Source organism: Sitophilus oryzae, unplaced genomic scaffold (genome assembly GCF_002938485.1).
Source record: "Sitophilus oryzae breed Bouriz unplaced genomic scaffold, Soryzae_2.0 scaffold_1175_pilon_pilon, whole genome shotgun sequence".
NCBI classification, from domain to species: Eukaryota; Metazoa; Arthropoda; class Insecta; order Coleoptera; family Curculionidae; genus Sitophilus; species Sitophilus oryzae.
In genome coordinates, this window is record NW_022145810.1 from 352,855 (window position 1) to 380,268 (window position 27,414).

Sequence of the window (27,414 nt, forward strand, 5' to 3'; positions counted from 1 at the left end):
ATATCTTGTAAAACTATATTTAAATGGGAGCTCTAATAGTCCTTCAACGAACCCAAAACTTACAATTTATATTTATTTACATTTTTATCGGCATAGCCCTTAACAAACTTGTAACCGTATACACCAGTGTATACCAGTGTAACTGCTACACAAATGTACATTAGTGTATCTGCCTTCCAGCATCATCAGTCTGGTAAAGAATGCAACGATGCAGCCAATCCCATGAAACAGAAAACAAGAAGCATAGGCAAACAACAGCATGAGGCACCGTTTGCAACCTTGGAGATAGAGAAAAAAATAAAAGGGGCAAAACGGGAAAATAAAGCCTCTTTTTGGAGCTTATAAATAAAGAGTAGCTCAGAATTGTGGGGTTCGTCCAGGACAGCTGTGGAGGTAGCTAAGAGCACCCCATTTTGTCCAAATCAACTTATAAGAGTGGTAAAAATTACCAATAAAAAAATGATGTGTATGCATATTTTTAATACTTGACTTATTAGAGAAACTATGGATACTCATATACTTGCACTAGTGTAACCTATACTTTACAGAAATGAGAAGTGTAGTAATAGAAATATGTTATATTTTGTGTTCACTCGGTAAATTTGCAGCTGGTTTTTAGATACTCCATATTATATTAACACTACTGAGAGTGTCTTTGTTAAACTAGGTTTTCTTGTTTCTCTTGTTTCACTTTAGCAAACTGCTTCCACAAGTACTTTTGTAGGGCAATGCGCCATTTAAATTGTATGTCTTCTGATGACGTATGCAACTCGAAGAATATTTCTTTATGATATCTTCTGCTTTTGGTGTGATTCTTAACAACCAGAACAGTTTTCTTTTTGATTGCACATAAATAAAGATCCTCCATTCTAATGCTGTCTTTGAAGTAATATGAGTCTTTATTGGGTTCTTTCTAGAATTAAGTCAAATAAATATAAGTTAATATTATTAAATATGTCTTATGATGATGTTACTGGCCTTGAAAAGGTAGATAAAAATAATATATTTTAATTAATTTTAAGGATGATAATTTTAAAACCCTATGAAATTTAGGCGTCCTCGGTTTTTATAAAACTTTTTGCATTGTATTGTTAATGAGATATATTACAAAGTTACCATTAAACACCATTTAAATGCGTTGCTTTGACTTTAGTATTTAAATAAACACACATATACAAATGCATACATACAAGATGGCTCCACATCCCGGAAAAGCACTATTTCTATAAGAATTGCTAACATTTCTGTTAGGCATGCATTTGAGGTGGACATCGAAAGATGGTGTTTGGCGGTATTGACGGGATAAGCCCAATTAAGCCACACGTTGTTGTATGATTTTTGTCGCGTTCCATGATTTTGAATAGTACAATGATATTTATTGTATACGACAGTTGTTAGTGACAAAAAGGAGAATTGTATCGTTTACAGGTAATGTGTTGTTTAAGTACTTGTTTAGAATGATCAAACGTTAATATTATTTCAGTAGCATTAAGGCGGCCAAAGGTTTTCTTGAAGAGTGATGGAAACGACCGACGCCGGACGAAATGATGCATTGTGATTTTGAATTTAACGCTGGACGAATTCACCAATTCAAATTTGCAAAGTAATATTTCACTAGATGATGAAAATTCAGATGTAAAGGAATACGAAGTCAAGCTAGCAAAATTGTTAAAAAGGTGGAACTTACTACAGCTCGTACCAGTATAAAAGGTAAAAAAATATATTGATGAACATTACAGAATGTACAGGGTGAGTCAACGATAGAGTAAGGTCAATATCTCCTTTGTTTTGAGATTTACAAAAAATGTTAAATATAAAAGTTATAGGGAGGGTTAAGATACACCTTTTAAAATTATTGTAGAATATACAGAGTGTTTCAAAAAAGTGTTGCGGATATAAATTGTTAAATGCAACACCCTATTTTTTATTTTATTTTTTAAATTCTACGTAAAATTCTATAACTTTTTTATCTAATAATATTTTTTTATAATATACAAGGTCCGGCAGTAGTGCGTCGGGCATCTGTAGCTCCTAGAATAAAAAACTTGAGAATTTTGTTTAAGTTCAAACCTAAAGTATGTACGAGGATGTATTTCAGGAAAATATTTCAACTTCTATAGGGTGGCTCAACAATGTGTAAGTGGATCGATGTTTTTTTTTAAATGGAACACCCTGTATATTATTGCATTTTTGGCTTCCTTTTGGATCACTTTACATAATATATTATATATGAGTAAATATATTTCGATAATATCAGAGATATTAATAAATAAATAAAAAAATATATTTTTTCCAACCTTCCTTATTTTTTTTTACTTTATGAAGCACCCAGTATTTTCTACAATATAACAATACAAATAATATACAATACAAAAAAAATATACAATAATACAAAAAAATATACAATACAAATATATTCTACAATAATTTAAAACGTGTATCTTAACCTTCCCTATAACTTTTGTATTTAACATTTATTTGTAAACCTCCAAACAATTATTGAGATATTGGACTTTACTCTATCGTTGCCTCATCCTGTAAAGAACAGAAATTTGTACAGGGTGGTAAATTTAATGTATTACCCAACGACAATATCTTTTCGCGAAAGAATGAAGAATTTTTTTTTTCAAGGAATTTAAGAACACCACTTTTTAAATTCACCATGGCGCGGTTTTCTCATCTATAGTGGCGTTAGGAACCTAAAAAATACTGTTTTTTGCAATTATACGATTCAGAAAACCTGCAAATCCTGTATACCCTGTATATAAACATTTTTGTTTCAGGTTAACTCCAGTTTTAAGATAGAGAAAAGTATCATATATTTAACTAAACGTTGCTTTCTTTTTTAGAATCTCTGTGACCTTTGAAGGAATCTAATAAAGACAGATCAATTCCAGGACATTACAAAAACCATTCGTCACTAGACAAAATTCACCAGGATACCCTTATATCTATTATTTTTTTTGATTTTGGAAGACATTCAATACAATTGTATTTACCTACTTATCACCAAAAGATTAATTCCGAAATAAAGTTATCTTCCTAATAAATTTGATATTTATTTCATTTAAATTGTTAGTACTGATCCTATTCGATTAAAATCAACTCAAGTTTTAAACAAAGTGACATATTAATAAATCATTAAGCATTACATTTGAAAATATAAAGAGAAAAGCTTGAAATAAAAGGAATGTATTTGAAAAACAAAAGGAAAACACTAATAAACAAATGTATATTTCTTTAAATCAAATAGGCAGCATTTTTATTCTAAATCTGATATACCACTAACAATGACAATGATCATGTATGTTTTATATACGAGTATATGCATAATTCAATTATGAGCATTAATGAGGCCAAAACATGTTTGATTTTATTTGATTCGTTAGCATTATTTTTGATTTTACAACGTTTTTTCTCTCAGTGCACTCCACTAATAGTAAGATAAGGCTTATTTGCCCCCGAACCCACTTACCATAGTAAAAATCATAATATTTTCGTACAAAAACACCATCATAGTCAGTTTTGTAAGTTGCGTTACTTTGAACTCGTCCATCATCAGAAAGTCTCCATAACCATTTATATCGAAAAAACAGCCTAATAATGTGTATTTAGAATTGATAGGTCCAACAAGTTGGGTATTGTTGTTCGTGCTCAGAGTCAGAGGAGGTGAAATACTTGCTATAGTTATTTCTTTCTCGGTAACAGCTACTGTACGATACTTGCGGTTGGTAATACTTCTTAACCCAGCTCTTATTCTTTCTGTTAGCGATGTACTTCGTGTTATATTTGGTTTTCGTGCAACAACACGCATATTCTCATCACTAGTTGGGTCTACATCATGAATTTCTATTCCAGCTTCAGCGTTTGAGTTTGCCATGAATATATTGTTAGTAGAATACGATTTTGACGGTGCTACTTTAAACTTTGGTAATTAAAAAGGTGTATTACCAGGGAAATAGAAATGATGGGGCTGATTTAAGATATATACCTATCGTATTTTATTTTTATCCTTATCAGTCACGATAAGGTTGTCCTGTAAGATTAATTTGGATGAATATGTTCTGGGAATTTCATCAAAAAAATACCTATCTAGGGGGAATTTTGGGGGGAATTTGAAGCAAGAGTATACCGGGTTTGTCTCAGAAATGGCTCACCCCTATAACTTATTTTTTCAGATAAAAAAACGAGATTTGTATATGACGTGAATTAGGATCGATTGACGTATTCAGTTGTTTTAGGTCACTTCCTGTTTCACCGGAAATGACTATAATTTTTGAATAATTTCGCTTTTGAAATCGCTGCTCTGAATAGAATGACATATCATATGTCAACTTAATTCCAACATGCGATAGCGACAATTTGACTCGAATATCAAGTGTGTGGTACCAAATTATTTGTAAAAAAATGATTTTTCCAATTATGCTAATGAACCACCCTCGTTCCATTTAAAAAAGTGAGATATGATTAAAATACGATTTCGGCATCTCTTAACCGGACAGGACAAGACCCTAAAAACATTAGACGATCAATTTTTCCAAGGCTACTTGATTAAAAATAAATGTTTTTAACATAGCCACGGTTTTTTAGATTGAAATTTAAAATAAGATTTTTTTCAATGAGAATGTCACTTTCTATCGAACAAAGTAAAATATACTGAGGGTCCCATTTAAAAATCAAAAGTTGTAATCATTTCCGCTGAAACAGGAAGTGACCGAAAACAATGGAATACGTAAATTAATACTAATTTATGTCATATACTAACATACCAAACCTCGTTTTTTTTATCCGAAAAAAAAAATTATAGGTGTGAGCCACATTTGAGACGCACTCAGTAAATTAAATTTAATTACTATATTCTCTAATTCGGTTCCGTGTCAAGGGCTGCTTCTTGGTGGAACTTTGCTGTCTTGATGAAAATAATAATAATAATCGTCCTTGACCACACCCTCATTAACAGAATCGTCATTATTTTGTGCCATTATTTCCCAATTTTGAAAGAGAAGTTCAAGAAATGTCCTTGGAAAAATATAGGCTAGATATACCAATTTTGCGTAAAATGTTTTGTGCAATCTCACTAAGCTTCATTAGGCATGACTAGGCTTCATTAGGCATTTTGAACGTTGACTGAAAACAAGCGGCCTTTTGGCAGAAATGTACAGGGTGGTCGAAATTAGTCTGTTTTAACAGCGAAAACCTATTCCCTCTATTTTCACTGCCAACAGAGATACGTTTTTTTTTTTTAATTTTTTACCATTTTGAAAATTGCCTATAACTTTTTTATTTCGCGGAATAATAAAATTCTGTAAAAACGTTCTTAAGGCTACAGTTGAGGGTTGGAAAATAAAAACACTAAATCACCACAATACACCAAAACACTTTTACTTTTACACTGGACGCGCGTTTTGCTAACCATGTTAGCATCATCAGCAGATGATTATAAACTGAAGTAAGAACTGAAGTTTATAATCATTAAGAACTGAAGTTTATAATCATCCGCTGATGATGCTAACATGGTTAGCGAAACGCGCGTCCAGTGTAAAAGTAAAAGTGTTTTGGTGTATTGTGGTGATTTAGTGTTTTTATTTTGTTTTGTTCTTAAGGCACTTTTTTAAGCCCAATCCAGTGGCGTAGTCAGTTTTTTTCTATGCTTGCTCTTTTTGTCAGAAAGAATAAAAAATATAATTTTATAAATGGAATTCGTAGTTGGCTGTGAACTTAAAAAAATGCTGGCGTTTAACCCTTTTCAACGATATAAAGTTATGGGTATCTATTTCTAAGAATGAGAGAAATATGAGGGTTTTTATCTTTATATCGAAGCGGGCTTTGATTTTGAGTTGGCCTATTTGCTTAATGATTTTTTATCACAATTTAATATTCTATATTATTATTTATCTGCATAATTAAAGACTTTTGAAAAGATAAATTAACATTCTATTATTATTAGTAATAGTAATTATTAGTATTAGTAATTACAACTGAAATCGATACAATAAACAAAGAACAAAACTAAAAAAACGTTTTTTGGGTGACGAATATAGTTTCTAAAAAAATCAAAGATGTTCAAATTGAGCACCTCCTTGTTGAATACACAATAAACATCTTTTGCGTTACGAGTTACAACGATTTATTAGGCAAACTGGTTTAATAAGTCCAAAAGCTTACCTAGTAGCCTTCTGCAATTCTTTCTCTTGTCCCAATGGTTCTTCTCTTATATATAAGGTCTTTAAATTTCCCCCATAAAAAAGTCGAAAGAAGTTAAATCACAGGACCTAGGAGGCCAAGATATGGGCCCTTTGTTCCAACCCAATTCTCTCTAAATTCTCCATTTTATAGTTCAGTTGTAACCCTAGCGTTTTAATTGTAGTTGGTAATACTAACATATAATGTTGATTTACCTTTTCAAAAGTTTTTAATTATGCAGATAAATAATAATATAGGGTATTAAATTGTGATAAAAAATAATTAGGCAACTACGTCAACACAAAATCAGGCCCGCTTCGATACAAAGATAAAAAATCTAATATTTCCCTCATTCTTAGAAATAAATACACATAAGTTTATATGGTTGGAAAGGGTTAAAAGCCAGCATTTTTTTTAAGTTCATAGCCAACTATGATTTCCATTTAAAAAATTATATTTTTTATTATTTCTGACAAAAAGAGCATGTATAAAAAACTGACTACGCCACTGGATTGTGCTTAAAAAAGTAACTTAAGAACGTTTTTACAGAATTTTATTATTCCGCGAAATACAAAAGTTATGGGCAATTTTCCAAATGGTAAAAAATTCAAAAAGACCCCGTATTTCAGTTGGCAGTGAAAATATCAACAGGCGGTTTACGCCATTAAACGTGTCTCAGAAATCGAGCCCATGACATCTATGGTCGGTTTTGCTCTATCTCGTTAGGAAATAGGTTTTCTCTGTTAAAACAGACCAATTTCGACCACCCTGTACAGCAAATATTATTGAGTGATATTCTAACTAGGCATTTTGCAAAACGACTGAAAAATAGCATTTTTGTTAAATTTTCGCTTCCCCTGCGCGGCTAGCCTAAAACCGAGCCTAAAACTATAAAAGAAATTTCAAAACTTATTATAGTTTTATTACAAAATAAAATCATACAAATTTCAATTTCTTTCACATTATTTGATAATATGTGGCGTATTTTTTTCAACATTAGGTATATAAAAACAATATACGCAAATTTCATAGATTAAGTAGTTAGTATAATTTCAAAAACCACGAAAAAATCGTGCTTAAACAATTTAATAGATAAAAAAAGTAAATAAATTAGAAATAATATAGAATCACATTTTTATACGGTGACTGATAATATTTTATTTTAAATACAGTCCCGTCCAGTCACTGAGCAAATTTTTGTCATCTTATCTCATGTAGAAAACTGAGTTTCCTAAAAATTTTACTTGTTTTAGTTATAAAAAATAATTTGGATGATTATTTAATAATAATTATACCTGTTACTGATTTTGATCGCCTGGGAACTGTTTTCGACTTTGCTTTTACCTCCTTTTCTTCTACTGTAATAGGGAAATATAAAAAAATATTAATTATCTCTTATTATACTATTATACAGGTTGAGCCAGTGTTCTGTAAGCCAGGTTAGTGAAATCTGCCGGTAAAACTATACTCATTGGCGTAACTAAGAACCGGCACCCCCCAGAGAAATCCTGAATTATGACTCTTGTCTACGTATTAATTTTTATTTGCTTGAGATGCAGTAAACATTCCGTTTTTTAGTTTTGTTTAGTTAATATTATTTTGTTGTGTTCAAAAAATGTGTTAATTTTTTTTTAAATTTGTAGGTATTTAAGTAATCTACGGGAACACGGTTTGATAACCAAGATTACAGTTGAGGGTTGGAACCTTTGGTGTTACACAGCAAAATAAAAACACTAAATCACCACAATACACCAAAACACTTTTACTTTTACACTGGACGCGCGTTTCGCTAACCATGTTAGCATCATCAGCAGATGATTATAAACTAAAGTACAATCTACAAGGTGAGCGTTTATATACTCAGGCGCCCCCCCAGGCCCACCCCAGAATAAATTGCTAATTACGCTAATGACTATACTGTATGTTCTCTAATTTTAGAAGAAAAAACTTTTCTAGAATTTTATGAAAATGCCTTTTTACTGCACTTGAACATAGAGGAATATTCATATTTTTTTTTCTCTAAAACGGTATAGAAATTTAGAAAATATATAACTACAAAAATATTGTAGTTAAATTAAATAACCATTTTAAAATTACCGTAGTTATTTGTACCGAATAGTTTTTAAAATATGATCGTGTTTAATATAAATTTCTGTACCCTTTTAAAGTTAAAACTATTTTTTTAAGCAAATTATTAATGCTGTTAAAAATATGTTTTAAAACACTAGATCATCACCCTGTATAATCAATAATTTTCAATTATTTGTTAAGGTAGTTACCTTTGGCGACTGGAATTCTTGGAAGTGTTTTATTTTTTTGGAGAGCTTTCTCTAAAAAAAAATTAAAAAAATTCGTATATTAATGTAATTATTCAGATTTATTATACATAAATCCCGAATAATCGAAAAAAAAGACGACTGGGGAATGACAATCATTGGCAATTTTAGCAGGGTCAATCTCTAGGCGTTGTTTAAATAACTACTTATAAAAAAACTTTAACAACTTTAACACTAATTATAAAAAAATACAAAAGATGCTAGATTCAATTAAATAACATTATGGGTCTTGATTTCGCCAAAATTATGATTCATTGTCAATCCTCAGCCGTCTTTGACGACGTTTTTTTTTCTCAATTGTATGTTATAAGGGCTCTTTTTATGTTTAAATATCTCCTAATATTACACATTCACACAAAATCTAAAGTGATATTTAACACTCATAGTTATGAAAGATCTTTTATTATTCTCAATTATTTTATTGTATAAATTATATTGCCTGAATTAAATATCTTTTCCAAAAACCTAATTATCTCTACTAATATACTTTTACACCAACCCGTACAAATATACAGGGTGAGAGATACGAATATAGTTTATAAGTACCTTTTATGTTGTTGAGCTGATTCCACAAAATCTTCTCTATCTCGTGTTTCCAAGTATCCTTAATTTTTGGTAGTCTGGCGTCCAGTACATAAGTGTATTTCAACCTCAGGGTTTTCTTCTCTTTAGCGAAATCCGTTAGATGAATGGTATTGTTGTTAAAAGTCGCAATTCTAAGGTCGTTGGTGTATATACATTTGTAAAACATGAATTGTTCCTTGTCGTTCTAAAATGTGAACGTTTATAAAGTTAGATGATTGTTCATACAAGTCAAATTTAATTAAATTAGAAAACTTATAAAGTTTATAATAATATAATAGCTCCCGTATATAGCATGTAACGCCTTGGGAGTAGTAAGGTACAGCTTGCCATACTAGAGCCGTTCGGTATAGAAGGAAGGTAATGTGGCTAGCACTACGCTTCAACCGCCTATTATTACCTCAGGATTGTGAATCCCAAGTACTCATTTAAAACTGAGTAGTCGACCTAGGTACCCAAACTATTTTTATTTTAATAAAAATAGTCGACCGATGAAATACCGGGTGTAGGATTCGAACCCACTACCTTGAGATTGGTAGACGAGGGCCTGTACCTCTACACCACCGGGCACCTATTTTAGGTGCCCAGGTTGATAAAGTTTATAAAGCTAAGTTACACAAAAATAATATTGAAATTGAGGTTTTGTCATAATATGTAAGTATTTTAGTTTTTTGCTAGTGCCCAGAGACTAAAAAACACTTAGTACGAGGTTTGTGTGATGTAACGCTGTTTCGGGTAGTAAAAAATAAGTGAAATAGAATTGGAACTAGGCGGCGCCGGCGTGTTGTGTTGTGACAATTTCAAATGTTAATAAAGTTGCCGAAAAAATGTTAACACCTAAAGGAGAGCGTAATTAGGGCGTTGTTGGGTACATATATATTGGGTGTATACTTTTTTTAATCATCTAGTGATTAAAATACTTGCTATAAATTTAAATAAGTCCATAAACAAATTTAGATTTTATTATTTTTATTATACTACTGTCAACTATAACTGTCACTAAACACTTGCCACTCATAGCATCTCACGTTTGTACGATAGTCGCGATGCGTCCTACGCTCATTTACTCGCCGTTTTAAAACTGTGCGCGTAGAATGCATCGCGGCTAGCATCCCTGACGAGTGACGCGGCCAGCATCTTGGCGAGCATCGCATCGAGATGCCCCACTATGTTTGTACTTTGTACCCTTAAATTATTTACCTGTACTTCCACGGTTATAACCACAACTAGTTCAAACAAAAACACTACAACGTCCAGTCTTCTTGGTTTCATCAAAGCGATTTTTTCTCTCATAATAAAAGAACCATAATTTTTAATAGTACTGTTCATGATGGATCCTACTGCCACAGCGTCGTTGCCTTTGCGCATGTATTTTTTAATTATATCCAAAGCCATTTCCACAGATCCTACAGTCTCATTATTTTTCTTTAGTTCCTTAATAATGTTTTCTAGTAATAGTTTGTACTTTCCTAATCTTTGTACCGGTGTGAGGATATATGCAGCAAGCCCCAACTTATTTTGTAATTCTTCCTGTCTTTTCTATAAAAAAATAACAATTATTTCATATTCAAGAATTTACTAGTTTTATGATTATTCTAATAAAAAAACTTACTTTAAGGTCCTCATGAATACGTTTAACAGCAGCGTTACTTCTTGGAGTGCCTTTGAAATATCTTGGATACAAATCAAACAAAGTTTCCTAAAATTAAAGTCATTGGAAACAGTTATAACAATGGTAACTCTATGATATTACATAATCAATAAAGACACGGGCAATAAGATTCTGATCTAGTCGACAGTTTGCTAGAGCATGACAAAATTGTTTTTGTCTGTCGTAGATGTGTTGCAGGTTGCCAAATATAGTTCTGCACAAATCCGGGTGGCTTTTTTGAAGGAACGGTTTGTAGTCCTAAAAAAAGAAATACAAAGAAATAACCAATAATCTTAATGTTGTATAAAACCTAGTTTTTATTAAACATTATTTTTTCTGTTTTCTACTTACACGAATAACTCTTCCCAAGTCTCTAACATACTTTTTTTCTGTCAGGACAAGTTCTTCTAATATATACATAATCCTACAAAACAGTTACGTTACTAATAGAATATAAAGTAAAAGAAGTGTCAATATTTATAATCAACAATTATAATATAACTTACGGAGATTTTTTAGTCAAAGCTGCTCCAATAGTTACTTCGTGCTCCAGTTGTTCACAGTTAAATTCAATCTCTTCAAACTCCTCATTATACTCAGACTTACTATCTACATTTTCATTATCTGGAGGATCATTGTTAGTGTCGTTCTCCTTAATATCATCGTTAACATATTTGATTCTTTCTATTCTAACTTCTCCATATTCATCGGTTATTGTTTCACGCCGTTTGCTGGTGCGGCGTTCGTCAATGATAGGAACTAAAAATGAAAATGTTTAAGAAAAATTGTTGAAATAAGAACTAACTTTTAATTAACATACCTTCTTCTTCAAAACTATCACCAGAAGTTGTAGAATACAGAGTATTCCTTTTCGAATCGTCACCGTTACTAAAATAATTTTCAGATGACATTAATTTTTGCCAGTCGTCACTTAAAAATAGGTGTTGTTCATTCAATTCTACTAGTGGCGATGCAATTTCTGAACTCATCATCAAACTATTTAATCGATTCAAGTCTATGCTATGTCGATCAAGTTGGTAAGTGCATATTACTAGTTCCATCCCATCTTGATTGTAGGCTTCTACAAAATCCACTCCGTCTTCGATATTTTCGTTGAAACACATTTTTCCGAAGAAGTCGTCAACATCTTGTAGAGTTAAAGGGTCTACGTCTAGAATTATCAATGTTCTGTATAGAAACTTTAGAAACTTCAGAAACTTCAGAAACTTCAGAAACTTCAGAAACTTTAGAAACTTTAGAAACTTTAGAAACTTTAAAAACTTTAGAAACTTTAGAAACTTTAGAGACTTTAGAAACTTTAGAAACTTTAGAAACTTTAGAAACTTTAGAAACTTTAGAAACTTTTAGGAGCTTTGGGGCTTTAGAAACTTTAGAAACTTTAGAAACTTGGGAGCTTTGGAGCTTTGGAGGCTTTAGAGGCTTTAGGAACTTTGGGAACTTTGGAGGCTTTGGGGGCTTTGGGAGCTTTAGAAACTTTAGGCTTTGGGAGCTTTGGGGAGCTTTGGGGCTTTGGAAAGCTTTAGGGAGAAACTTTGGGAACTTTGGAAACTTTAGAAACTTTGGGGCTTTGGGGGAAACTTTGGGAACTTTAGGAACTTTAGGGGAACTTTGGGAGCTTTGGGAGCTTTGGAGCTTTGGAGCTTTGGGGGCTTTGGGAGGCTTTGGGAAACTTTGGGAGCTTTGGGGGCTTTGGGGACTTTAGAAACTTTAAAAACTTTAAAAACTTTAAAAATTTTAGAAACTTTAGAAACTTTAGAGACTTTAAAAACTTTTGAAATTTTAGAAACTTTAGAAACTTTAGAAACTTTAGAAACTTTAGAAACTTTAGAAACTTTAGAAACTTTAGAAACTTTAGAAACTTTAGAAACTTTAGAAACTTTAGAAACTTTAGAAACTTTAGAAACCTTAGAAACCAAATCAAACGTTAGAAACTTTAGAAACTTTAGAAACGTTAGAAACTTTAGAAACTTTAGAAACTTTAGAAACTTTAGAAACTTTAGAAACTTATTATGATACCTTGTCTTTTTACCACATGCTCGTCAGGATCTACGAAACTTTCAATTTCTTCTTTATTCCCATCATCATCTAAATGAAGTTTCTTTATAGATAAATAAACGTCATCATCAAACCCATCCAGCAACATTTGTTCATTTTCCTTTTCCATTTCCTCGAAAAAGCTTTTGCGATAACTCTCAGTCTCACCATTTTTACTTGCATCCTCGAAATTTTCAAAAACATGCGCCAATTCTTTGACAGTATTTCGCTTCATAAGAATACCTGTTCTTCTGCGTGCCATCCTCCTGCGACTACTAGTACCGTCTGAATTTTTAATAAAACGATGCTTTTTTGCGGTAAGTGTACTGGTTGACGAATCTTCAGAAATACTGGCACTATCTTCTTCTTGTTCATCTTGTTCGGGTTCAGTCTCTTTGAAGATAGTATCAAATCGTTCTATAGTAAGACTTTCTTTTGAAATTTCAGGTGACTTTTTATGATATGTGTTGATAGAACGATATTTTTTCTCCATAAGTGTACCGGTTGATGAGTCTTCAGAAATACTGGCACTGTCTTCTTCTATTTCATCTTGTTTAGGTTCAGTCTCTTTGAAGATAGTATCAAATCGTTCTATAGTAAGACTTTCTTCTGAAATTTGAGGTGGCCTTTTATGATGTGTGTTGATAGAACGATGTTTTTTCTCCATAAGTGTACCGGTTGATGAATCTTCAGAAATACTGGCACTGTCTTCTTCTGTCTCATCTTGTTTAGGTTCAGTCTCTTTGAAGATAGTATCAAATCGTTTTATAGTAAGACTTTTTTCTGAAATTTGAGGGGATACCTCGTCGTCCAGGTTATCGTTCGTGTTTTTATGGATAAAGCTTTTTTTCATCAACCAAAATGGTACGGTATATTGTCCTAATTCACTATCGCTGTCGTCGAAAGTATTAAAATTATCACAGTCTTTACTATCTAGAAAATAAAATAGAGGAATAAATAAATTTAATTCTGAAATCTTACGCTTATGTTTTGGTTACATTTATAACTGACCGTTATCAAGAAGTATTGACTAATCCAAATCCAATACCTGTGATGCCAAGATTGGTACATTTGATAAAGTTGACATTTTGTAGAAATCTGTATACTTGATTGTTATAATAATATAATAACGGATTTTTTTTAAATTAAGCATTTTTTTAATGAAGTTTTTTGTAGATAACCTGAGCTTTTAACCACTGTATGTCTTGCTGCTTGGACTACACATGGTCAGCAATGCCTGACTTCATTGTTTCGCCTCTTTGCTTGTGTTTTTTGCATTTAGATCAGTTCACAATTGATAACGGTGTGATAACATAACAAGGTTGTAAAAAAATTCAAAACTAAAGACAATATTAGCCCCAAAAAGATATTTAGTTTTATAATTCACTTTCAAACAATGTACCTATTAATGTCTTTATTATATTTATTGTACTATTAAATTGGTTTTTGCCGGTATGAAATCAAATTATGAACTAATTGAATATTTAAGGTAATTTAAAAGAACAAACAACAAATATGAATAAGATATTGTTAGTATTATTAGTACAATAATGCCAATTTTGAGTCCATAAATAACTATTACGCCAATATTTTTTCAGTGTGTACGAAAATAATCTTATCAGTTTCGGATTATGGCTCCTTTTTTCTTATAGTTTTATCATTTTTCTCATAATTTTTAAGAAAATATCCAAAAATAGTAAAATATTCAATCAAGAATCATTAAAATTCTGTATAATAAAGAATAGATAGCCCTAGCCAATTTTTAACTGTAATATAAGTTTAATATTTAAACATTTTGTTACAAATCTGTGTTATCTAATTTGACAATTATTATTGAGATAACTACACCCAATTATAACCTTGATAACAAGTAGTAATAACTTAATTTTTTTAGAGTTTTATTTAACTTAAGCCGAACTCACCACTGTTTACGGAGGAATATTCCCCATAATCTTGTTTAAAGGAACTATATTCAAAAGCACAGTCTTCACCATTAGATATATTCATAATTTTTAAACCACCAAAGTCTACTGTCGATTCTGTCAAGTCCAGCTTGAAAAAATCATCTTTATCGTTGGTAGGTGTTTCACAAAAAATATATTCAACACTATCGTCCTCTACATCCTCTGTCAAATTTTTAAAACTGTTGATGTTAAGTTTATAATCATCGTTACATGTTTTTTCTTCCATAACGTGGTGCAACTGCTCACCAACTGAACGACTTCTTTTTATATCTTCCAGCACATCCAGATCTTCAGAGCGCGTGCTTCCTTTTCTAACTTTATGCTTGTGACGTGAATTTTTACTGGAATACTCAGGCAATTCAAGCGATCTTACCGATGCTGCATCGGATTGTACCGAATTTGTTCTGTGCACGCTTCTGTGCTTTTTGGGTCGTTTGATTTCAAACAGATTGGAAACTTTGTTACTTTTGTGCGATTTAGAAGTTTTAGGTTTAGAATCTGCGAAGATACTGTTATCTCTGTTCATTATATTAATTTTTATGGAATTTTAAACACAATACACTATATTAAGCGTTAGTATTTGCAATAACATAAAGTATTTTTTATCTTTATCCTACTGTCTTATCTTATCTAGGAATATTAATTAACGGTGGGTTGATAAAATGGGATTTGTTTGACGAACAATTTCTAAAGAATCAGAAGAAATCATGCATTTTATAATAACAAAATATACAGGGTGTCCCAATTGTAACAGATTATTTCCTTTATACTATTATTAATACTATTAACAAATTATTTCCTATGTCCTTTACCTTTAAGTCGATGTTTTCGGTTGTTAGTTTCGGGAGAGGGTCTTTTTAGCAGAAAGTAATAAAACAAACATCTTTCAAACGTGAATATTTTTAAATTCCCAAACTTATAGAAGGACAAAGCAAATAAACTAAAGAACTTACAGAACTTAAACTGAAGAAGTAAACAGAAAAATTGTAAAGATAGACCTTTTCTGCCAGTGCAAATAATTTTGAATTTGCAAAAATTTTTAGAAAGCTGCGACCATTGAAAATAGTTAGCCTTGATAACCCTTATTAACATACTAAAAGTCCCCATTTGTCCGATGTGTGCGTCATCAAAAAAAACGGCCGCCATCTTGAATTTTGGTACTTTTTGGGAAAAATGTAAATAACTCGAAAACGGTCCATTACAGCAAAAAACTTCAAGAGGTAAAAATTAAAGAGAATAAAATACTCTATCAGAATCAATAAAGAATAGTTTATTTTCCTAACGCAGTGACGTACAAAATTTTTTTGAAAACCGAGCAATTTTTAAAAGGGATCACCGAAATGCAAATTACTATTTTTTAAGCTTATTCACAAATAACATGGATATTTAGCATCAATTCAGTTCTTGTGACGTTTTCAAGAAATATTTATTGGTGGTTTAATAATATTTCAAAATTAACAAAAATTGTCAAAGCTATCCTTTACTAAATACATGTGTACTAATAATGTGCGAAAGCAGCCTCCACCTTGTTCCGGTCGGGGCTATTTGCACTTGAACCAAGGTCTTTTTGTTACCATTTTGTAAACAACTTGTTTTTAAAAATACAGTAACAGTTTGAAAAATTCGGCTATAGGTTGGAAGAAAAAAATAAAATGTAATAAACTACTTGCGAATGTCTTTTTGACATAAATATCATCTACGATCTTAACCCAAGATCTTAACACTTTTTCATTATGATAAATACATTATAAACATACCCCTATAAATCGAATAACAATAATTCAAATTATGACCATTTTAATAAAAATGTGTTCCCAACTTGTAACCTAACTTTTCAAACTGTCATCTCTAGAAAAAAAAAATGAAATTTACAATTTTATTCGATTTGTTCTTCATCGACCGATATTTGTTTGTTCTCGCAAGAAATACCATTACAGTTACTACACAAGCATGAACATGGCATATTGGATTTTAAACATGTGCCATTGCGATTAAAAAAAATAGTACAACAAAATATGATTTAACCTGCTGGTCTATATTCTTGTATCAGTGTCACATAATTTTTAAAAAATGCCTTTAACTTCAGAGCAAAAATCGATTATATTTACGCGATTAAGGGATGGGGGTTCCCATAAGGGACATTGCATATGCATTAGGGATAAACAAAAAAAACAGTGTTGTTGGCTAAATCCAAAAAAAAATCAATATAATTCAAATATCCTTATAGACCAGGAGTTCCATCTGGGACTACTAATTCTTGTACTACTTTTTTTTGATCGCAATGGTACATAGTTTATTACATCCAGATTTGCAATTACAGTAAATCATTTTCAATACAAATTCTGGTGCCACTGCGTTTGACATTGTTGTTAAAGGTATCCGTTTTTTTACTCCATCCACATTATGGCCTCTTCTCCGTTATTTAGCCAATACTGCATTTATAAATAGGTCCTATAATAATGATTTTCAGCTGCGTTAGTTGTTGGAGGTAAGGTAGCTAATAAAATACCTCAACTGATCTAAATCTTTTGCTAGCCTATGTCGACCATATAATGAAAATAAGACTGTATTTCCAGCTTCGACTGGCTCAGACTTTTGTGCTGCAGGATCTAAAAAAAACGGATGTAATTTGTCGCAGATGAGAATCTTTTTGCAACGTTTTGAAAGTCGCCAGTTTACATTACATTTTATTTTTTTCTTCCAACCTGTAGCCTAATTTTTCAAAGTGTCACTGTATTTTTAAAAACAAGTTGTTTACAAAATGGTAACAATAAGACCTTGGTTTAATTGCAAATAGCCCCGGCCGGTACAAGGTGGAGGCTGCTTTCGCACATTATTAGTACAAATGTATTTAGTAAAGGATAGCTTTGACAATTTTTGTTAATTTTGAAATATTATTAAACCACCAATAAATATTTCTTGGAAATGTCACAAGAACTGTATTTTAGTTGAATTGATGCTAAATATCCATGTTATTTGTGAATATGCTTAAAAAATTAGTAATTTGCATTTCGGTGATTCCTTTTAAAAATTGCTCGATTTTCAAATTTTTTTTGTACGTCATTGCTTGAGGTTAATAAACTATTTTTTATTGATTCTAATAGAGTTTTTTATTTTCTTTAATTTTTACCTCTTGAAGTTTTTCGCTATAACAAACTGTTTTCGAGTTATTTACATTTTTTCCCAAACACACTTATCAACACATAGACACACAACATCTCATGCAAATCGGAATAACTGTTACAAATAGAAGTCATATTGACATCAAAATCAAATTTGTCGTGCCAAAAAACTCTCAGCCCCCAATTTTTAACCAAATATTGACGTTACTTCAGAAATTATTTGGAAAAAATTGATATAAAAATGAAATTTCTACACCCTGTATCACCGAAACTAAGCATTTTAGGACATACATTTATACGAACTTTTTTACGTAATTTAATCAACCGAAGTTTCCGGAATACAGTTCGGACCACCCTGTATATCATCATTCAATAAGTGCAATAATTATTATCATTTGAACTATCTTAATTATATAAATCAAAAATAATGTTCCTGGTATACACAATTTTTTCTATATTTAATCTAGCCCTTTTATAGATTATTTGATTAGCTTTAAGTGTATTTTGCTAGTTAAAATTTTCCTTTTTACGCGATTGTAGGTACCTAAAATATTACAAAACTAGACAAAAATGTTGCTCTATTAAAAATGAGTAATAAAAAAATAATAACATTTAATATCGTGTTAACTGTGTTATATGAATGAAAAAATATTTTTTTTCCAACACAGTACAGTAAATAGTGATTGGTAAATAGAGATGGGCGAACATTTAGAAAATAGACATGTCTCTGACTTGACCAATTTTTTCGAAAATTTGCAGAGAACAAATCATTCAGGTGAGTATTTTTTTTTTAGTTAAGTTCGTAAACTTTAAAAATATTATTTTAAGTATCTGCCATGCCTCTAACATCAGACAGTACGGACTCTATCAGTACAATGAAAACTGTAAAAGAAATGGCAAAACATTTTGAAAATAGTACCTCGGAAAATGTATTGAACTTTTCAAATGTCCAAAAACTGCAAAATAGTCAAATAATAAGAGGGAAATCGCAATATAAAGCATCAAAAAGTAAAGAACTCAAAGCAGGAGGTAAAATTTCATATAGTTTATATGTTTTTTTAATAAATCACTAAGAAATAAATGAAAAATACCAATACCATGTATTTTTTCTTTTAAATTTAAGATCAAGTTGAAGTAAAATCTTGTAAATTCAACAACAAAATTTCAGAATACGTATGTGATAAAAATATATCTGCAACTTCGTTGATAAGAAATCTAGCAACTAATACGGAACGTAGCAAAACTATTACAGCAGGTGAAAATTCACAAAAGAAAAGCAAACAATTTATGTCTAGTGGTATAAAAATTAGCGAAAAAATCAATAAAAAAGACGGACTATTTCGTAGTAGTGAACCAATTCAAAAAGTAAGTCCTAAAAATACAAAAGGAGATGAGCTTGAAGAAATTCGTAAAAATCTGTTATCCTATATGGATAAAATCAATGAAATGATGCAAAATGATGGGTATAATATTGATAGTGGCAATAATGAGATTGTAATATGTGTCAAAGGTAAGATTTTATACAATACAGAAGTATTTAGAAAAATAAAGTTAAGAATAAGTAAAGAATGAGTCAATAAAACAAAATTAACTAGCTCATTACAATAATTGGGAAAAAACTTTTTGCCTTTACCAGGTACATATTTTTTTTTCAATTTAAGATAAACCAGAAATTATCGACAAGCAAGACATAGGAGTTCTCGAAGAAGCTTGTAACTTTAGCATATTTGAAAATAAAAATGCACTGATAGAAAACTATACAGAAGAAGAAAAAACAAATTTTAGGTAATGATTTGTTGAATGCCACTGCAGTCACGAGTACAGGTGATATTGACAATATTGACAGAACCAGTAGCGAAAGTGGTATTTTGATGAAGGTACTGATTTTACAATAAGCAATAAATTTTTAGAGAAATAATACTTAAATTTCCAGTACTTAAGTTTATTTATTACATTCACTATGTAACGTTTTTAGTTCGTTACATGTCTTTTTTATATATAATATATGATGTCTGGGCCTATCATCACCGGATTCTCTCCCGTTCAGGCCGGATAGTTTATTTGACGCGTAATTTTTACGTTCCCTAGTCGCCAACCCTGTTATCGTTCGACACAACCCTGTTATCGCTCTGAGGAGGCGCTGTCAACATCGCTCCTGTCAACTCTCTCCGTGCTTAACCTCACTTTGTTTTGACGCTCTGTTGTATCCCAGCTTTTGGAAATGGTGATTATTTAAGTCTTGCTGTATAATTTGAATCAGCTGCTATTTCGAGGCTACAGGTAAAGATGAGTTATTACCTTTTATAGATTCGATATTATTATTGAATATTTTTAGGGTAGAGTTACGGATGGTCCCAACTTGTATTTGTATTTTGCTGGCGTTGGCGTCCCTTTTCTTTTGTCCTCAGAATGTCACATGGAAGAAAAGGACAGGTTGTTTATTATTTATTGAGCCCTCGGAAGTATTTCGAGGTAGGTTTATTTTGTTTATTAGACCTTGTTTGGTTTTAAACAAGAGTTTCATATTTTTAGGGTCCAAGGTACGGACTGTGTCCAAAGTACGGACTGTGTCCAAGGTACGGACTGTGTCCAAGGTACGGACTGTGTCCAAGGTACGTGTAGTGTCTTATGTACGGACATTATCTTATGTACGGATGTCCTGTGGACGAGTGTCCCCAGTAAGAACGATTTTTTCTTACATATAAGTGCCACAGCGCGGATGTAGCAGAGTCCCATGCTGCTTCGTTCCCAGCTGTAAGCTAGTTAGTTACAGCTGTACCAATTCATGGTGCCCTCATTCTGGCCCCCTTTGGTTGTGTTGGATGGCTGAGTACAGAGATGCGAGACCACCTCACGCTGTTACTGTTTAAAGCAGGATTGCATAAAGAACAGCTAAGTGTAGATTTAAGTTATAGTTTTGCATTTAACATTCAAAACATTTACAGTCTTAAACAATAACGTACATCTTAAATAATATCGTATAGACTATGTTGAGTGGTTAGATTGTTAAGAACATTCATGTCGATTTAGTAGTTAAAATATAATTTAGATCTTAGGTTTCATTGCATTATGTCTTGTAATAGTATTACTTTTTTATAGATATTATTATTGCACTAACATCATATAAAATATATCAAATTAATTAAAGTAATGCTACATTTCATATATTCTCTTAAACTTTACATGTCTTGTATTTTATCATAGTTGTTTTCATAGATATTTAGTACAACTCTTACCACCACTTTCTTTGACATATAACCACTACATATTCACTAGAACTCTACAATGTCATGTATCAGCAACGAACATCATGAATAAATATAGTCATTAGTTTTAAGTAATAAACAACTGTGTTTTCTTTCTCTGTACATGCCTGGCGCCCAATATCTGTATTTTTTTGTTTATTGTTATTGATTAGTTTTCTCTCTAGTGAAATACCTTACCCACGACTACTCTCCGATGAAAATCTGCCGTTCGCAGTGGTAGTTCAAAAAAAACGCTACAACTATGTGAAAATGTTAAACTCTATAGTTTTAAGGAATATTAATAGTTACCTACAATTAAAATATATTTTTCAAAATACAGGAGACTTTAAAAAAGTTGTAGCTTAAACATTAAACTCTATTTTTTAGTAAATAGTGGTAAAAATTAATGTTTAGTTTGAATTATATTATGATGATGCTAAAAAATATTGTGAGCAAAATATGCATCTAAAAATATGTTTCGTATATTTCTCGTTAGGTTTTAAATTTTCTGTACTAGGTATTTTCTCAATTTTTAGCATCAAATAGTTCTGATAATATTTATGAAGAAGTATTCATTGATTCCAATGATCACTTGTATCTGAATTGCAATTTTTATGGCTTGTATCCAAAGTACCATATTAACGAAAGCACGCTATATAAGAATAATGTTTTAAATAACTATCAACTAACAGATACAAAAAACAAGTAAGTAATATATTCTTAGTTTTTTATTTTACACTTTATTTTATATCAATTATTTATTTGCACCTTCTAGATTTTTTTGTACTTGTGCATAAATATTTCATAAAAATATGTAGAATAGCATTTATTTTCTGGTTTTTAGATCAAAATGTATTATTGAAGAAATGATACAATCTGAAAAGGAATATATTTTGGATTTATCAATAATTATTTTTGTAAGTTTTGGTAGAATATATTTTACTAATTTATTTCTTACTGAATTAATGTTCATAATAAAGTAAAAAAAATATATTACAAATCGTACCAAAAACAAATATAATTAATAACAATTATGTAGATGTTGATTGTCTGGGAGGGGGAAAGTTTAACCTCCAGGGACATACAATTTGTGTAGGGACAGTAAAAAATTTGGGATATGTACTCTGAAAAAGTGGGCGTAGGGACAGAGGAAATATTTGGGTAGGGATATTAAAAAAAATTCTGTAGGGACAGTAAAAATTTAGGATAGGGACACTGAAAAAGCTGATGTAGAGACAGTCAAAATATTTGGCTAGGGACATAAAAAATTTGCGTGGGGACATTGAAAACTTTTTCTGGAGGGACAGTGAAAAAATTTGGGATAGGGTCACTGTAAAACTTGGCGAAGGGACAGTAGAAATATTGGAATAGGTATATTGAAAAATTTTCTGTAAGGACAGTGAAAAAATTTGTGTAGTCCCTACCAAACTACTAAAAATTTTATTACTGTCCTTTTTCAGTGTCCCTATCTCAGATTTTTCCACTGTCCCTGTACAAGTTTTATCAATGTCCTTAGAGAACTTTTTTCACTGCCCCTACCCAAATATTTTTACTGTCCCTACGCCAGTTTTTTCATTGTCTTTATCTCAGATATTTTTACTGTCCCTACCCAAGTTTTATCACTGGCCCTACCCAATTTTGTTTACTGTGCCTACACCAACTTTATCAATGTCCCCTAATACAAATTGTGTGGTTTTAAAACATTTGTATGGTTTTAAAATGAGATAAAAATATACTAAATTCAGTAAGAAATACAATTTTCTATACCGGGTGCGTCTCAAAAGTGGCTCACTCCTATAACTTTTTTATTTTTTCAGATAAAACAACGAGATTTGGTATGTTAGTATATGACATAAATTAGGATTGATTGACATATATTCAATTGTCTTTGGTCACTTCCGGTTTCACCGAAAATGACTACAACTTTTGATTTTTAAATGGCACCCGCGGTATTTTTTTACTTTGATCGATAGAAAATGACACTCTGAATCGAATGACATATCATATGTCAACTTTTGACATTTTCGCATATGGTTTAATTGAAATTGTAACTTGCGGTTCATAACGACAATTTGACTCAAAATACCGAGTGTGCGGTATCAAATTATTCGTAAAAAAATGCTTTTTCCAAATATGTTAATGAGCCACCCTCGTTCCATTTGAAAAAATTGAGATATGATTCAAAATACTATTTGGGCATTTTAACGGGCCAGGACAAGACACTAAAAACACTAGACTATCAAATCTAGTTTTCCAAGGCACCTTGATTAAAAATTAGTATTTTTAACACAGCTATGGCACTCTAGATTGAAATTTAAAATACAATTTGTTTTTGAGCGAATATGTCAAAAGTTGACATATGATATGTCATTCGATTCAGAGTGTCATTTCTATTCGAATAAAGTAAAAAAATACCGAAAAAAATCAAATTTAAAAAATCAAAAGTGTAGTCATTTCCGGTGAGAACAGGAAGTGACCGAAAACAATTGAATACGTCAATCAATCCTAATTTATGTCATATACACATACCGATCTCGTTTTTAATCATTTGTAATGGTGATGATAAAGCAAAGCAACAATTGGAATTTGACTTTCGAAAAATCCGTTTGCCAAAAATAAGCTTCTTACGTCAAGCAGTTTAAGCAGAATCGTGGTTAATCAATTACCCAACTTTTTGGAACACCCTGTATGATTTTTTAAAAAAATTCAAAATATGTAAAAAAAACAAAAAAATTATGCTTGTCTAAGCGTTTTCCCGAAAGACTAACCGTTTTTTAAATAACAAATATTGTAATATTTGAGGGGCGTTTTCACCCTCTTGGAATTTGAGATTCGAAAAACCCCTCCTTATTGAACCTCTACACCCCACAGTCAATCCGTTTGCCAAAAATTAGCTTTAAACGTCAAGCAGTTTAAACAGAATCGTGATTACTCAATGGTCATATTTTATGAAACACCCTGTATAAATTTATAAAAAAGTCTTGAAGTATGTAAAACAACAAAATAAATTATACGCGTTTAAGAGTTTTTTCGAAAAACTCACCGGTTTTTAAATAAAAAATATTTTAATATTTGAGGGATAGTCTCATCCCCTTAGAATTCGAGTTTCGAAAAATCCCTTCTTATCGAACCTCTACATCCTAAAGTCAATCTGTTTTCGAAAAATCAGCTTTTTACGTTAAGCGCTTTAAGCAGGATCGTGATTAACCAATGACCAGATTTTCGAAACTCCCTGTATACATTTTAAAAAAATCTTAAAATATGTAAGAAAACAAAATAAAATATACGTGTTTAAGCGTTTTTTTCGGAAACTTGACCGTTTTTTAAATAAGAAATATTGTAATATTTGCGGGGTGGTTTCACCCTCTTAGAACTGGAATTTCGAAAAATTATCGATCCTTCTTATCGAACCTCTACACCCTAGAATCAACCTGTATGCCAAAATTGAGCTTCTTACGTTGAGTGGTTTGCGCAGGATCGTGATTAATCAGCATGTCAGTCACTTAAAAATTTTATATATTAATATAGATTATGATAGCAAGGGTTACGTTTCATATAAAGCTTTGAAAAATGATGCCACTTAAACCTAGTTTTATTATTAACATTATTAAGCCTTAATCAGCACACTGAAATTAGTGGAATTTCTATGTAAGCATTGAGAACGTCAAAATTAGTCGTAGTAATTTTCAATTAGTAGAAAAAGGTTAAGTAACTCTTTCCACTATTCCACTAATTATACTTCAAAATTTGCTAGTAATGTCATTTTGGCCTTTAAATATCATTCGTTAAGAGAAACAGTGGTTATAAATCAAAAATTGATTGTTTTATAAGCTAATTAGTAAGCTTTCTCTAAGGATATAGCTTAATAATTCGAAAGGATATTCTAATTCTTATTATTAATTTTAATTAGATTTTTTTAGACATTTTGAATGATCGTAAACTCTTGACTATACAAAATAATTGAATCCACTAATATATTCCACTAATTTCGAGGTTCTGAATCAAATTTTAAAAATTAAATGCCACAAAATAATCCATGACTTTTTATCTGTATATAAATTTACATTCTTACAGTGCCATACTCTATACAGAGCGTCGGCTACCCCTCGCATGTAGGGGAGCGGGGGGCACGTTGTTACAATTTTTAGATAATTGTCAATATGACAAAAACTATTAAATAATTTATACATTGGATTGCTTTTATCGTTAGTATGTCTATTCAGCTATTAAAATATGATTGAAAGGTTATTAAAATTTATGTAATTTTTTCACAATGAACAATTTAACCAAAAGCGTCGATTGTAACAACTTACCCCCGATTTGGGGCTAGTTGTTACAGCTTCGGGGCACGCTGTTACGGTAGATACATAAACAAAATCATCAATAATAAATAATTTTTTATTATTTCAAAGCGTTATAAACAAAACATATCACTTAAAACAGCCTTTAACATTTATGATTAATTATAATATCTACAGCATCGAGGAAAAGATCCGTGTATTTCATTCTGGAAAATACGAACATCGGCGGAACTGAATTTCCAGCAGCATTTATGGGTCATGCAAGTATTATAAGTATTCCTCTTTCGGCAGATGAGATCGCATAGACCTATTTTTGACTACGGACAGCAACTATTTTTTAGGCTTCTGTACCTTTGTGACACCTGTTTCGTCAACGTTCCATATACGCGAAGCAGTGAATTTATATTTTTGGAGTAAGCCTTGAAGATTGTCAAAAAATCTTTAACGTTGGTTCTGTTGAACGACGTTGCTCTACTCAAAGATGTAGGTTCTGGTGTTCATAGAGATAGTTGAGGATTTCTATCCATAAAACTTTTAAACCTGTCCGGCCCAGTCATATTATTTTTAAGACAGCTGGGGGGAATATTTGTTAATTCGAGTTTTACAGCACATTAGTAAGCTAGTTTTCGGACTTCTGTTGGTAGTAATCCAAAATATATTTCTAAACTTTTGAGTAGATAAGAAGCTAATTTATGTTCTGTTTCTTGTGAGAATACCAATCTAGGTTTAACGCAACCCAATGAACAAGATTCGTTGTTTTTGTTTTTTCTGACATACCTGGATAAGGGGGACATCGACATACAAATTAAACATTTCGAATGTCCGTTGATGTTATGTGTTGATTTACGAATGTCCGTTTTATTTTGCAGTACTTCTGCTGCAGCAGATTCATAGACTTCTAGATTAGTTGTCCCTCTTTCTGTTTTTCTTTTATAGTTTCTCATTCTGAAAAAAAAACAAAGGATATTTCTAGTTTTTAAAATATGAAGACGAACGGTACAAGGCATGGTATTTTTTTGTTACATGTAACAACTTACCCCAAAAAATTGTAACTACCTGCCCCATGGCACGTTTTTAAATATAAATTGAAGTCAGCATTAATGGATCTCGATAGTAGAAAAAAAACAACATTGCAAATTAAAGGCAGATGTATTATGAACGTTCAAGGTTAAAATTTTTGAGGAAATAAAAAATACAGACTTCAGAAATCAAAAATTTCGTAAAGGATTTGTTTACTTACTTGGTTCAAATCGAGACACATGCACACAACTTAGCAGCTTGGCGCTTTGCGGGTCACTGATTATTTTTATGTAATGCACGGTGTTATAAGAAAACAAATGAGTCCACTTATATCCACCAAAGAGTTTAAAATCTCGGTAAAAACGGCGTGTACCTTCTTACCCGTGTAACAACGTGACCCCCGCTCCCCTACTTGTGATGTGTGTCTCAGTGTTTCACAAGTACACGGGACCTAAAGTTTGTCGCCGAATCCGAACGGCACTATAAGAGGCTGTACAGGGTGGTCGAAATTGGTCTGTTTTGAGACCTATTTCAGACTATATATAGCAAAACCGAGATAGATGTCATGGGCTCGATTTCTGAGAAACCTTTAATGGCGTAAACCGCCTGTTGATATTTTCACTTCCAACTATGATGCGGTTTTTTTTTAATTTTTTACCATTTGGAAAATTGCCCATAACTTTTGCGTAACCCTGTGCTCAAAAGTTGTTTATTCAACAAGGAGGTGCTCAGTTTGAACATCTTAATAACATAATAAGCTAAACAGCAAAAATACGTTTTTTTAGTTTTGTTCTTTGCTTATTGTACCGATTTCACAATTGTAACTACTAATACTAATAATTACCATTACTACTAATAATAGACCTTTTTTAGTTGTTAATTGTTAATTTACCTTTTCAAAAGTTTTTAATTATGCTAAATTGTGATAAAAAATAATTAGACAAATAGGTCAACA

General features: G+C 31.4%; 3 protein-coding genes across 4 annotated transcripts; 1 reads left to right on the forward strand and 2 right to left on the reverse strand.

Moving 5' to 3' along the window:
* Nucleotides 1-460: 460 nt before the first annotated feature.
* LOC115889294 lies at nt 461-4,001 on the reverse strand. Its single transcript, XM_030909248.1, has 2 exons — nt 3,476-4,001; nt 461-913 (listed from the first exon to the last, which is right to left on the reverse strand). The coding sequence occupies exons 1-2, from the start codon at nt 3,878-3,880 to the stop codon at nt 659-661; spliced, it is 660 nt and encodes a 219-aa protein (XP_030765108.1). The 5' UTR covers nt 3,881-4,001; the 3' UTR covers nt 461-658.
* A 3,089-nt stretch (nt 4,002-7,090) lies between these two features.
* On the reverse strand, nt 7,091-15,367 carry LOC115889310. Its single transcript, XM_030909272.1, has 12 exons — nt 14,730-15,367; nt 12,790-13,740; nt 11,573-11,923; nt 11,259-11,511; nt 11,104-11,176; nt 10,855-11,010; nt 10,714-10,800; nt 10,302-10,640; nt 9,066-9,288; nt 8,463-8,513; nt 7,479-7,541; nt 7,091-7,414 (listed from the first exon to the last, which is right to left on the reverse strand). Exons 1-12 carry the CDS (start codon nt 15,295-15,297, stop codon nt 7,389-7,391), a joined length of 3,141 nt encoding a protein of 1,046 aa, XP_030765132.1. The 5' UTR covers nt 15,298-15,367; the 3' UTR covers nt 7,091-7,388.
* A 3,019-nt stretch (nt 15,368-18,386) lies between these two features.
* LOC115889218 lies at nt 18,387-19,754 on the forward strand. Of its 2 annotated transcripts, none has more exons than XM_030909169.1 (4): nt 18,387-18,668; nt 18,722-18,922; nt 19,017-19,403; nt 19,555-19,754. In XM_030909169.1, exons 1-4 carry the CDS (start codon nt 18,590-18,592, stop codon nt 19,680-19,682), a joined length of 795 nt encoding a protein of 264 aa, XP_030765029.1. In that variant the 5' UTR covers nt 18,387-18,589; the 3' UTR covers nt 19,683-19,754. The 2 variants fall into 2 exon arrangements, with proteins under 2 accessions (XP_030765029.1, XP_030765034.1); XM_030909174.1 differs by having other exon boundaries at nt 18,390-18,668; nt 19,062-19,403.
* Nucleotides 19,755-27,414: the final 7,660 nt, after the last annotated feature.

Coding starts and splice junctions, on each gene's coding strand:
- LOC115889294 (XM_030909248.1), bottom strand. CDS start 3,880: ATGGCAAACTCAAACGCTGAAGCTGGAATAGAAATTCATGATGTAGAC. Junction 914..3,475: donor ATATTATGATTTTTACTATG/GTAAGTGGGTTC, acceptor ACTTAATTCTAG/AAAGAACCCAATAAAGACTC.
- LOC115889310 (XM_030909272.1), bottom strand. CDS start 15,297: ATGAACAGAGATAACAGTATCTTCGCAGATTCTAAACCTAAAACTTCT. Junction 11,512..11,572: donor TGATAGTTTTGAAGAAGAAG/GTATGTTAATTA, acceptor TTTCATTTTTAG/TTCCTATCATTGACGAACGC. Junction 10,641..10,713: donor GTATTCATGAGGACCTTAAA/GTAAGTTTTTTT, acceptor ATTTTTTTATAG/AAAAGACAGGAAGAATTACA.
- LOC115889218 (XM_030909169.1), top strand. CDS start 18,590: ATGGGCGAACATTTAGAAAATAGACATGTCTCTGACTTGACCAATTTT. Junction 18,669..18,721: donor GCAGAGAACAAATCATTCAG/GTGAGTATTTTT, acceptor TATTATTTTAAG/TATCTGCCATGCCTCTAACA. Junction 18,923..19,016: donor TAAAGAACTCAAAGCAGGAG/GTAAAATTTCAT, acceptor TTTAAATTTAAG/ATCAAGTTGAAGTAAAATCT.